General features: G+C 40.7%; 2 protein-coding genes across 4 annotated transcripts in view; one reads left to right on the plus strand and one right to left on the minus strand.

Moving 5' to 3' along the window:
• Nucleotides 1-3824, minus strand: part of Sec24a (SEC24 homolog A, COPII component) — a 78272-nt gene extending 74448 nt beyond the window's left edge. The window contains exon 1 of one of the 3 annotated variants that reach the window (XM_005335737.4): nucleotides 3402-3815. In XM_005335737.4, coding sequence (XP_005335794.2) covers nucleotides 3402-3498 — 97 coding nt within the window. In that variant the 5' untranslated portion in view covers nucleotides 3499-3815. Of the gene's footprint in view, nucleotides 1-2995; nucleotides 3100-3401 lie in introns of those variants that run through there. The other 2 variants (XM_078019542.1, XM_021733563.3) reach the window with 2 other exon arrangements.
• A 9192-nt stretch (nucleotides 3825-13016) lies between these two features.
• The window catches only part of Sar1b (secretion associated Ras related GTPase 1B), a 30238-nt gene continuing 29913 nt past the window's right edge, over nucleotides 13017-13341 (plus strand). Inside the window, exon 1 of the mRNA XM_005335739.4 lies at nucleotides 13017-13160. The gene's annotated coding sequence lies outside the window, so the exon portion shown is untranslated. The remainder of the gene's footprint in view (nucleotides 13161-13341) is intronic.

Consider the following 13341-nt stretch of genomic DNA (forward strand, 5'->3'; position numbering starts at 1 on the left):
AAATGAAAGCAATAAAACTGCTATTTCTGTCTTGGCACATTGACTCAAATAGTTGATAAAGGAGGTAAGGTTCAATGGGGTTAATTATTTGACTTTAGCCTTATTACATGCTAATCAGATTAAGATCAGCTAGTTAAAAAAAAAAGATCAGCTAGTTTAAGCACTATAGAGTCTCACTATCAATTTTTTTGCAAAAGAAATATGTTATATACAATCCACACAAAGATTTAGAAAAACTTGTCTAAACAACTTTTAGGTCATAATGCAAATTCTGTAACATAATAACACCACACAATATAAAAGCAAGTTATAAAAAAATGAAAAAGGTCATTATTAATAGGCCTTTGATTATAATCTAAAAATGTCTAAACATCTAACTATACTATAATATGAAATTTATGCAAGCTACATTAAATTTATAGCTTGAGTTTTCAATACAATACTTAGGCAGCAATTACTGCCTTGAAAGAATTAACTAAAACTAGATTCCAGCATTGAATCTTTTTTTTTCTTTCATTTGTTTAATTTCTTTCTTCTTCTCTTGTACTGAAGACTGAACCCACAGATGCTTTACCACTGAGCTACATTCTCAGCTCTTTTTATCTTTTGAAACAGGGTCTCACTAAGTTGCTTAAGGCCTCACTAAATTACTGAGATTGGCCTGGAACTTGCAATCCTCCTGCCTCAACCTCCAGAGTCGCTGGGATTACAGATATGCACCATTATGCCCACTGAACCTTTTTTTTTTTTTAACCTTCTAGAGGAATATCCCCTCCACCCCTATCCTGCTCATTTCACCACCACATCCTTACTCTCTGTATTACTACTGGGATCAACAACAACAATAACAACAACAACAAAACCCAACATAGGATATTGGCCATTTATTGAAAATAAACTTTAGAAATGGAGCTTATAAATAAGAATATGAAGGAGACTAGGGTTGTGACCTAACGGTAGAGTGCTTGCCTAGCATGTATGAGGCCCTGGGTTCAATCCTCAGCACCACATGAAAATAAATAAACATAATAAAGGTATTTTATCCATCAACAACTAAAATGTTAAAAAAAAAAAAAAGAATATGAAGCAAGGGGGCAGTTGTGCACACTTGTAATACTAACTACTTGGGAGGCTAAGCAGAAAGAATTCAAATTCAAGGACAGCCTGGGCAACTTAGCAACTTAGCTCATCTCAAAATTAAAAAAAAGGCTGGGGATGTTCCTCAGTGGTAGAGTGCTCCCCTCCAAAAAAAAAAGACTGAAATTATATCTTAGAAGAGGCTTATATGCAAACTCCTGTTATTTCACTCCTCATCTAAAATTGGCTGCATTCTTTCAGCTGTTATCATCCTAAAATGCAATCACTAGTCAAAATGCTGAATTTCCAACTGGCTCTGGGCAACCTATGCACAGGAAGTGCTTTCTTATTCTCTTCTATGTCTTCAAGGACAGACCTTAGAAGGTGTGCAACAAATGCCCATTGACCTGAATCAAATCAACATAGTGATAACAATTCAAAAACAGCATATCACAGTGGTTAGATTCCTTTAGCACTTCAAAATTATAGTAACTACACTTACATATAAACTTAGAAGTACATATGCAAGATTTGCTTTCAAAAGTTTATATAAGGGCTGGGTTGTAGCCCAGCAGTAGAACACTTGCCTAGTATGTGTGAGGCCCTAGGTTTGATCCCTAGCACAACATAAAAAACTAAATAAACAAAATAAAGGTATTGTATCCACCTACAACTAAAAATATATTTTTCTAAAAAGTTTATATAAAGATTGCAATTTAGAAGATAGTAGAATGAAACAGACATTATTACTGTATGTATATATGTGACTACATGACCAATATGATTCTCCAACATGTACACTCAGAAAAATGAGAATTTATATCAACTATGTATGATATAACAAAGTGCATAAATGCATTCTACTGTCATGTATAACTAATTAAAACAAATTTAACAATTAAAAAAAGGTTGCAATTTAGCAATTATATGAAAAATGCATGGCCCTGTAACATCTTGTTTAATTTTTCACCTTAAAGTGAATGTCTTAAAATGATTTCATCTTCCGGGTAAATGTTACTAAACACCATAGAATAGAATATACTTTTTTTTTTTTTTTTTAGAGTGTGAGAGAGGAGAGAGAGAGAATTTTTTTTTTTAATATTTATTTTTCAGTTCTCGGCAGACACAACATCTTTGTTGGTATGTGGTGCTGAGGATCGAACCCGGGTCTCACGCATACCAGGCGAGCGCGCTACCGCTTGAGCCACATCCCCAGCCCCGAATAGAATATACTTTACATAATCTGTTACTATAAACTTGAGAAAGAACAAGTGATTCAAGTTAACGCATTTTCAGTGCCTATTCCCTATTCTAGCTTCTGCCCACATAGCTGCCTACCCATAGATATTTTAAAGTCCTAAAAAGAGCCTTCTTTGTAAAGAAAACAGTAGAATTCTCTAAAAACAATGTAAACTGGCCATTTTAGTCACTGGCTATTTTCTCCAACTTCACAGTAATCTAAGATTCCAGTGTGCAATTTAAGCACTTTAGTATTATTCTACTGGTATTTATTTCCATAAACCAAAGATGTGTAAGTTAATTGGTAAGTAGGCAGACTGTTGGCAGAAAATCTTTCTCGATTACAACAATTAAAAAAAAAAGTTTAGCAAATCACCACGTACGACAATTCAAGGAATCCTAGAAGAGTTATAAAACTAAGACATTCTCACGCAAATTACAAATTACAGTGCCACATATACATGCCTCTCAGAGGTCCAACCATTTTCCAAGTGATGTAAAGGCCTTAGGAAATCAAACAACAAATCTACTTGGTTCTTTCAAGGCTGAAAAACTGAACAGGTGGCCCAGGCACAGTTCTGGGAAAGTCCTGGGAGAGATGAGTAGGTCCTAAAGGGGTCTCCGCAAGAAGTCACTCATTCATTCACGTCCGCAAACTCAGAATAAATTCGACCCCAACCTGCTCGAGACGAATCAGATTCCAAACTCTGCTCCCCTGGAGACTGGAGCTAGGTGGCGCGGAGGGTGAAGGCACAGCCACTAGGACCGTTTATTGAGGGATTGACGGAATCTGTTTTTTTTTTTTTTTTTCACCCTTGTTTGCCAGGACGTTGCATACAGCGGGTGCTCTTTAACTGTTTGCTGACTGAATGTGTGTGTGTGTGAAACGCTAAAACGAGCCCGCGCCTGAGAGTGCACAAATGCCGCGGTATCGGGGGCTCAGCCGCCCACCACCACCGGCGCCAGACCCCAGCCGAGAGGTCATCCTCTCTTCCTCGGTGGCCTGAAGAGTAAACAGCATCCAAAGGTGAGTTCCAGCCCGGGCCCACGCTGAGCCCTGCTCTTCGCCCCCGTGCAACACTCACCGTTGGTGTAGGGAGACCCCGAGGTCGAAGAGGCCCCGTTCTGGGCCTGGAGGCCGGTTGGGGCGCCGCCGGAGGCTGGTATCCCCGGCTGGGACATGACGACCGCAGTTATCCTTGTTGGAAGGTACTGGTCTGAGTCGACAACAGCGCCCAGCGGAGAGACTGCTGAAAGCAGAGGGAGAGGGCCAAAGACTTAGGACTGAAGACTGGAGGAGAGGGCGGAGCATCAAGCCCGAGGCATGGCGCTTCGCTCTCCCCAGCCCGCCGGCATCCACGGCCTGGCCTGGGAACTGAAGCTTAGAAGTCGGGCCAGTGGGGCCGCGAATGCCGGGCTGGGAGGCGGCAGCCTAAACCGGTGAGGAGGGAGGCCCCGGCCGGAAGTGCCTGTCAGCCGCTGGCCGCGCAGGCGCAATCAGGACACGTGGCACTTCCGGCTCCGGGCTCGCGGCTTCTCCAGCGCTCACCTCTCCCCGTGGGGCTGCCCCGAGGCCACCTGACTGTCCCGTCGTCCCGGCCCCGTGGACGGTGCCCGGACTAGCCTGCCACGTCACTGACTCCGACTGCCGGCCGGAAGTGGCGTGTGTCACCGCTGCGGAAATCCCAGCGTCTTGGACGTCACCTCGCGGGCTGAGCGGGGATCCGGGAGCAATGAATGCAGACTTCAGTGGCTGCTTTCGTGGAGTGGGACAAACAGTTCCTCTCCCGGGTCTTTGAGGATTACTTGAGACTACAAACGTCATCGTCCTCTGTTGGGATTATGCCACCACTAGTAGCTGAACCGGTTAATATTCATCACATTATTTTATTTCACATTCTGTTGTCATATTCCAGGGAATTATTTTAAAGAGATAGTTAAATATGTATGTTAAAAATGTGATCAAGTAAAGAAGGCCTTTGCTTTTTTACTGGAGATTCAGAGGTACTTTTAATTTTTAAGCTCGATTATCCACAGCGTAGTCACACTGAAGTTCATTAACAGCACTTTTTTTTTTTTAAATTAGTGCTGAGAATCTAACCCCAGGCCATACACAAGCTAGGAGAGCACTCTATTGAGCCATACACCCCATCCTCCAACATTACATTAAATGGCAGTTTTATTTCCTCTTTAAGAGTTTGTGGATCCGCTGTAAGGTGAAGAATTCAAACTTCCCTACTGGGAAAGTAGGGGTTTTTGTTTTGTTTTTGAGAGTAGACTTTGACTTTTGAGGCCAAAGGGAAGTAGAAACTGGGTGACTGGACAACATAATTAATGACTTCAGTAATGATCTTAGCTACCTTCACTCTACTTAGGTTTTTCTTGCTCTAAGCCGGTGACAAAATCCTTCACAGATTTGTACTGTTGATTAGAATGTCATGCTACAGGTTTCACAACCTCAGGGTGAAGTACATCTTACCTAATTCATTTAATATCAAATGTCTACTATGAAATGTTACATTACTTGGAAGAAGAGCAAGATCTAAACCACTGTGTCAGTCCTGAAGAACAAGCAATAAGAATAAATAAATAAATATGAACTTTTACCATAACCCTGTTTTAATTATCATTTATCTCAGCACCTTAGTGTATTTGCTGTGAATAGAATTCAACAATTAAAACTTCTCTTTTACAAGGTGCAGGTATAAAGCTTTTCTTCCTTTCTTTCTATTTTTGGTACTGGGCATTTAACCCAAGAGCATTTTACCACCCAGCCACATCCCAGACCTTATTCTAATTTTGAGACAAGGTCTCACTAAATTGCCGAGGCTCCAAGTTGCAATCCCCCTACATCAGCTTTCCCAGTTGCTGGGATTACAGGTATGCGCCATGAGCCAGCTGTAAAGGCTTCTTTAGGATGAAGATAATGCTTTTGGCCAAACTGTTTTCAGCTTAGAACTCCTGTAACAAAATCGCAAATCACATATCCAAGAATACTTAAGAAAATACACAGCGGGGCATGGTGGCACATGCCTGTAACCTCAGTGGCTTGGGAGACTGAGGCAGGAGTATTCAAAGTTCAAAGCCACTCTTAGCAACTTTTTGAGGTCCTAAGCAACTCAGTGAGACCTTGTCTTTAAATGAAATACAAAAAAGGGCTGGGGATGTGGCTCAGTAGTTAAGCACCCCTAGGTTCAATTCCCAGAACCAAAAAAAAAAAAAAAAAAAATCACAAGCTTCTTAATGTTTTAAAGAATAAATAGACCTCAGAAAACAATTGGACTTTCATGAAATCAGACAGAAAACCAGGGTTATTTCTCCTCAAAGAGAGAAATACATAGGCCTGGTCTCAAACTTACATCAGTTTAATTCTCTTTATATATATATATATATATTTTTTTTTTTTATCTTGGTTTGTTGGCCTTGGCAGAGATTTGATTTGGTTAAATCAGGCTTTCTTTGAACTTTGTTCTGTTTAAGCAATACCTTTGTGTTCAGAGATTTTTGAAAGAAAATAACCTCATTGATTAAATCAGTTAAATAATTAGAAGTAGTTTGCTAATAAGTAAACAATACTTTCTCTAAAATTTGTTCTAAGTTTCCCTGTGGCTATTATTCCCCCAAACTATGATTAAGTCTTTCAAATGTTTGTAACATTTTCATTGTAGTCAGCTTTAAAATACTGAGGAATAGTAGTAAAATAAGTTTAAGAATTAACATGGAACAACATACAAAAATATAATTTTCATATTAAGAATTAGGAACCCACATAATATCAAATCTATATGACTTCTTTTTTTATTGTTGGTTGTTTCTATATGACTTCTTAAAGTATGACCACTTAAAATATCTTGGAAAATTATTAGTGCTATTGCCAATTGTTAAACTTACTGATATTTCTTTGTTTCTATTAACCATATCTACTCCACCTGCCCTTAATTAATGTCATTCATAGAGTCTATTTTTTTTTAGAATTTTTTTTTAATATTTATTTTTTTTTTAGTTCTCGGCGGACACAACATCGTTGTTGGTATGTGGTGCTGAGGATCGAACCCGGGTTGCACGCATGCCAGGCGAGCGCGCTACCGCTTGAGCCACATCCCCAGCCCCGAGTCTATCTTTTTTAAATTCTACTTCTTTCCAGAACAGAAACCCTTCATATGTCTGTTATAAATTATTTTCAGCGCTGGTGCACACCTGTAATCCCAGTGGCTTAAGAAGCTGAGGGAAGAGGTTCCCAAGTTTCAGGCCAGCCTCAGCAATTTAACAAAGTTCTAAGTAACCTTGTAAGACCCTATCTCAAAATAAAGAATAAAAAGGGCTACGGATGGGCTAGGGTTGTGGTTCAGTGGTAGAGCAATCAACTGGCACATGTGAGGCACTGGGTTCCATTCTCAGCACCACATAAATAAAGTAAAAGCATTGTGTTCATCTACAACTATATATATATATATATATTTTTTTTTTAAAGGGCTAGGGATGTGGCTCAGTGGTTAAGTGCCCTTGGGTTCAATCCCTGGTACCAAATAAATTATTTGCAGAGTCTTCAATCCTAGTTTAAAGATTATAAACACCCAGCAACTCTGGAAGCTGAGGTAGGAGAATCACAATTTGAGGCCATCATAGGCAATGCAACTTAGTGAGACCCTGTCTTAAAATAAAAACTAAAAAGGGCTTGGATTCAATCCCCAGTACCCGCCCCCCACACACAAAGGAACTATCAGTAAGGAGGCAAGCACTGCAAAGGATATTCATTACATTTGAGTTTATACTTAAAAGAGGGATGGGATGCAAGCATTCATAATGAAATTTGCTGATACAAAAAAAAAAAAAACAATAATCCCAACTACTCAGGAAGATTGAAAGTTTGAGCCCAGCCTGAACAACTTAGTAAGATCTTGTCTCAAAAAAAAAATGTTTTAAAGAGGACTGGGGGGTGTAGCTCATTGGTGCATCTTTTGCCTAGCATGCACAAGTTCCTGGGTTCAATCCCCAGGACTGCAAATAAAACAAACAAAAATTTTGCTGGTATGAGGAAGTGGACTTAGGCATAACAGGGCCCCTTTGCTTGCTTGCTATGACTGTTGCATTGTCAACTAATAAACAGGATCCAGTTTGGTTCACTTTTCAGGAAGGGGCAGGTGGTTTATCTTTGGCTCTTTAATTATTTTTTAAAAATTGTTCTGTTTGGGGGCTGGGGCTGGGGCTCAGTGGTAGGGCACTTGCCTTGCACATGTGAGGCACTGGGTTCAATCCTCAGCACCACATAATAATAAATAAATTGTTAAAAAATTGTTCTGTTGGGCTGGAGTTGAAGCTCAGTGGTAGAGAGCTCGCCTAGCATGTGTGAGGCACTGGGTTCGATCCTCAGCACCACATAAAAATAAATAAAGGCATTGTGTCTATTTACAACTAAAAACAAATTTTTTAAAATTGTTCTGTTTATTTCAAACTAAAAAGCAGTTTCAGTTCCAAACTAATTTGTACAGTTTCCTTCACTGAAACTCTTGTGGTGCCATTTTAGGATCAGTTCCTCTGGCCTCATTTGCCTGACAGGACATCTGTTTGTATCTCAAGTCAGCTGCTCTGAAGCTACATCACAAGTACACTCATTACATGCCAAACCAGTAAATCCTATTACTTTCTTGGACACTTTTCTGTTTATGTATTTCTTATTCTTACTGTCTATTCTGGTTAGTTTTCATCTTATACTTGAACTACTGGAATCATTTTTCTGGATTCCTGTCTCCAATCCATCCTACATGTTGAATTGAGTTCCTAAAATACTTATCGCACTTTTATTTTCCTGTACCCTCAAATCTATAACTCCTACCCCTGCCTGCTCCATCAAGTTAAAATTCCTCAGCATGAGTTGGGCATAGTGGCATATGCCTATAATCACAGCGACCTGGGATGCTGAGGCAGGAGGATTCCAAGTTCAAGGCCCCCTTCAGCAACTTAGTGATGACCTTTCTCAAAAATAAATATTTTAAAAAGGTGTAGTTCAGTGGTACTGAGTTAAATCCCCAGTATTCCTCCCTGTACCCCCCAAAACAATCCCTCAGCATGGCTTTTCTTTTTTTCCTTTTGGTACCAGGGATTGAATCCAAAGGTGCTTAACCACTGAGTCACATCCCCAGCCCTTTTTATTTTTTATTTTGAGACAGGTCTTCTAAGTTGTGTAGGGCCTCACTAAGTTGCTGAGGCTGGTTTTGAACATACCGTCCTCTTGCCTCAGCCTCTGAGCCACTGAAATTACAGGCATAAGCCATTATGCTTGAATCAGCATGTCTTTTCTCATGCTGAGTAAAACCTAAATTCTATTCATAACCTTCAAAGCCCTAGAGAACCCAGCTTTGCTACTTCTATGACTTCATCTTCTCCCATACTCCCTTTCACTCAGTCCATTCCAGACACATATGCTATTTTATCTGTCTAAGCATAAATCCATCTTTACCTTTATTCCTTACTTGGAAGCTCTTCCTCAAGACATCCAGAGAGCTCATTATTTCACCTCTTCCCAGATTTATTCAAATATTACCTTCTTTAATAAAACTTTTAAAAAATTGTGCTAATTTATTATACATAACAGTAGAATGCATTTTGACACATTGTACGTGAATGGAGCACATTCTGGCTGAACATAGTACAGTCTGGCTGTACATAGTACAGTCACACCAGTAGGGTAATCATACATGTGTATAGGGTAATAATGTTTGTCTCATTCTATGGTTTTTTCCCATCCCCACAGCACTGCTCCCCCACCCCCACACAATCCAAAATTCCTTCATTCTTCCCTACCCTACCCTACCACCACTATGGATCAGCATCTGCTTAGCAGAGAAAATATTTGGCCTTTGTTTTCGGGGGAGTGGCTTATTTACCTTAGTATAATATTCTCTAGCTCCATCCATTTACCTGAAAATGCCATAATTTCATTCTTCTTTAAGGCTGAGTAATATTCCATTGTATATATGTACCACATTTTCTTTATTCATTCATATGTTGAAGAACATCTGGGTTGGTTCCATAGTTTAGCTATTGTGAATTGATCTGGTATGAACATTAATGTGGCTGCATCACTGTAGTATGCTGATTTTAAGTCCTTTGGGTATAAACTGAGGAGTGGGATAGCTGGATCAAACGGTCCATTCCAAATTTTCTGAGGAATCTCCATACTGCTTTCCATAGTGGTTGCACCATTTTGCAGTCCCACCAGCAATGTATGAGTGTACTTTTTTTCTCACAACTTTGCCAACAAATATCACCTTATTTTTTTTTTTTTTTTTTTTTAAAGAGAGAGTGAGAGAGAGGGGGACAGAGAGAGAGAGAGAGAGAGAGAGAGAGAATTTTAACATTTATTTATTTTTTCTTAGTTCTCGGCGGACACAACATCTTTGTTTGTATGTGGTGCTGAGGATCGAACCCGGGCCGCACGCATGCCAGGCGAGCGCGCTACCACTTGAGCCACATCCCCAGCCCCAAATATCACCTTATTAAAGAAGCCATCTCTGAACATTCTGTCCAATTACCTACTTATCCTGTTCAATCTCTCCCTTTTACCCTTTTCTGTTTCTTCCTAGCTCTTCTCATCTTTGTTACATATCTGTGTTTATCTTTCTTCAATGAAATATAAGTCTATACATCAATTCTAGGGTAATTATGTGTATCTAAGAAATAGACTGTCAGAAAGTGAGGACTGGGGGCTGGGGATGTGGCTCAAGCGGTAGCGCGCTCGCCTGGCATGCGTGTGGCCCGGGTTCGATCCTCAGCACCACATACCAACAAAGATGTTGTGTCCGCCAAGAACTAAAAAATAAATATTAAAAAATTCTCTCTCTCTCTCTCTCTCTCTCCCCTCTCTCACTCTCTCTCTCTCACTAAAAAAAAAAAAAAAGTGAGGACTGGGGACTATGTCTTATTCACCTATGTATTTTTAGCACTTAGGGCTTACACTTAACAGGCATTCAGTAGACTATTTTGGAGAGGTGTGCTGGGACTGAACCTAGGGTCTCTGGCATACTAGGCAAACATTCTACCACTGAGCCTCATCCTCAGAAAAACCATTTTGAATGAATACATTTACAGCATCATTTCTTGGGCTGGGACTAGAGCTCAGTGGTAGAGAGCTTGCCTAGCATATATGAGGCCCCGGGTTCCATCCCCAGCATTTAAAAAAAAAAGGTGTTATTTCTTTTAGTCTTCTGACTGTCAGTTTTCATTAATCCACTAGTATATGTTCCTATTGCACTTATGGCCTAAACTACATCACTAGCACTTGTTTCTAAACTGTTTCTCTCTATTTCTTTTTTTTAATGTTTTTTTTTTGAGAGAGAGAGAGAGAGAGAGAGAGAGAGAGAGAGAGAGAGAGAATTTTTAAATATTTATTTATTTATTTTTTGGCGGACACAAAATCTTTGTTTTTGTATGTGGTACTGAGGATCAAACCCGGGCTGCAGGCATGCCAGGCGAGAGCGCTACCGCTTGAGCCACATCCCCAGCCCTATCTTAATTATTTTTATGTGGTGCTGAGAATTGAACCCAGGGTCTCGCACGTACTAGGCGAGCACTCTACCGCTGAGCCACAACCCCAGCACTTATTCTTATTTTTTTGCAGTAGTAGGGACTGAACTCAAGGGCACTTTACTGCTGAACTATATCCCCAACCCTTTTATTTATTTTTTTATTTTGAAATAGGTTCTCCATAAATTGTCTAGGATGATCTCAAATTTGCAGTCCTCTTGCTTTAACCTCCTGAATCACTGGGATCACAGGCCTGCACCACTGTGCCCAACTCTATAAACTTATTTTTTCTTCATGACACTATCTGATGAATGACCTCACCAGCTCCTTCATTCACTAATTCACTCAATTAATTTAAAAAATTTTACTAAAGGCCGTCCATATGCCAGGCACTGTACCAGGAACCAGGTAAAAAGAGAAAAGGACAGACAAGCTCTCTGCCTTCTGTGGAGGTTAACGAAATGTAAACATAAATACATATATATTTTAACATTTCTAAATTAGTAAGTTTATTGAGGAACTGGTGCTAAGACAGAGACTAGCAAGCAAGATCCTGTTTTGGATAGTATGTTAGGATAGGAGATGACAGTTAAGCTGTTATCCAAATGATGAGAAAGCTAGCTAGACAAAGAGAGAAGATGGAGAGAAAAAGTGGAGAGAAAAAGCATATGAATTGCACTTACAAAAGCCCAGAGGCAGGAATGACTTTGCTGTGGCAGGCAAAGCAGAGTGGTATGATACAGGATTGGACAAGTAGAGGGTGCCAGAGCAATGAGAGCCCTATAAGCCTTTGCAGAGTGTTTAGAGGCTTTAGAGAGCAATTCAAGAATTGTAAATGGCAGCAACTTGATATGATTCGTGCTTTGAAATAAATCACTTAAAGAAAAAAAATCCATCCTGCTGGGTGTGGTAGCATACACCTGTAATCTCAGGGACTCAGGAGGCTGATGCAGGAGGATCTCAAGTGTAAAGCCAGCCTCAGCAACTTAGCAAGGTCCTAAGAAACTTAGCAAGACCCTGTCTCAAAATAAAAAATAAAAAGGGCTAGGAATGTGGCTCAGTGCTTAAGCATCCCTGAGTTCAATCACCAGAACTATAGGAAAAATTGTTCAGATGCTGTGAGGACAATTGATTGGAGGGGAAAGAATGGAGTTATTGCTATAACAAGTGACCAAAGATGATCTTAAGTAAATTGTAGTAGTAGAGATGGAGAGAAGTGTAGTTAAAACTTTGCACTTTAAGGGCTGGTGTTGTAACTCAGTGATAGATCACTTGCCTAGTGTGCAGGGTGTGCTAAATTCAATCCTCAGGGAAAAAAAAGAAAACTACTTTGGACTTTGCTTTTACCTTTGCTGAACTACATGCAATCAATCATGAACTCTTGCAGATTTCAACCTCTAGTTTCTCACACATGATTATTTCTCCATTCCTATTGACCCAACCCAGTTCCTTGTTACCTCTCATCTGCACGATTGCAGCAATCTCATTACTGAAATGATCTCAGCTTTCAATCTTGAGTTATTTCAATACAACCCACATATTTTCAACTACAAAATTCCCACCATAGTTTTATACTAGTCAAAACCTCCTTAAGACTTCAGTTTGGTAAGCAATGACCCCAATGTTTTAGGCCAATACTATACAGTTAAACCATAATATTTGCCTAATGCTTTTTCCATATCTATTCCTTTGTATGTTATTATATATTTATTTAGGTGCCGAGGATTGAACTCAGGGGCACTTCACCACTGAGTTACATCCCTATTCCCTACCCCCCCTTTTTTGGATTGAACCCAGGGATGTTTTTCCACTGAGCTACATCCCCAACCCTTTATTTTTAATTTGGGAACAGTCTCTCGCTAAATTGCTTAGAATCTCATTAAATTGCTGAGGCTGGCCTCGAACTTGCAATCCTTCTGTCTCAGCCTCCCAAGTCACTGAAATTACTGGCATGTGCCACTGCCTCGGGCTAAAAGGGTACTTTTAAGAAACCGATGTGATGGATAACTTTTTCAAGTGAGGCATCACTATTCCTTTCTCTTCTAGGCCAGTGGGTCGCTAAATCCTCTTGGGGCTGGTGTGGGGAGGGACGCTCAAACTACCAGAGTGGGTGGCAGGTGTGGAGTGGTTACCAGACCCTGAGAGGGCGGAACTTATTGCGTGCGGTGCTGTGGCCCTACGGACCTTAGCTAGTGAGGCACCCTCTGGCCCGGAAGGAGCTTACGGTGAGCTGGGGTCCGGCAGCCATAGCGCTTTGCAATTCGGCCTCAGAAAGTGTAGGGCCGACTCGGAGGAGGGAGTTACGTTCGTTCCAGTCTCAGGTGAGTGGCAGCCCCTGCGGACCGGCGGGCAGCAGCTGTGTACCCAGAAAGAAGGCGCACTTTAAAGCTTAGGTCCACCCTGGGCTCCTGCTGGTGGCCCTGAGATGAAGAGTCGCCAGTTCTTCGCCCGGAATCGGGCGTCTAGAGGGACGATGAGTCCGGACAGTGTTCTTCGGGGCCG

This window comes from Ictidomys tridecemlineatus, chromosome 1 (genome assembly GCF_052094955.1).
Source record: "Ictidomys tridecemlineatus isolate mIctTri1 chromosome 1, mIctTri1.hap1, whole genome shotgun sequence".
Taxonomy (NCBI): Eukaryota; Metazoa; Chordata; class Mammalia; order Rodentia; family Sciuridae; genus Ictidomys; species Ictidomys tridecemlineatus.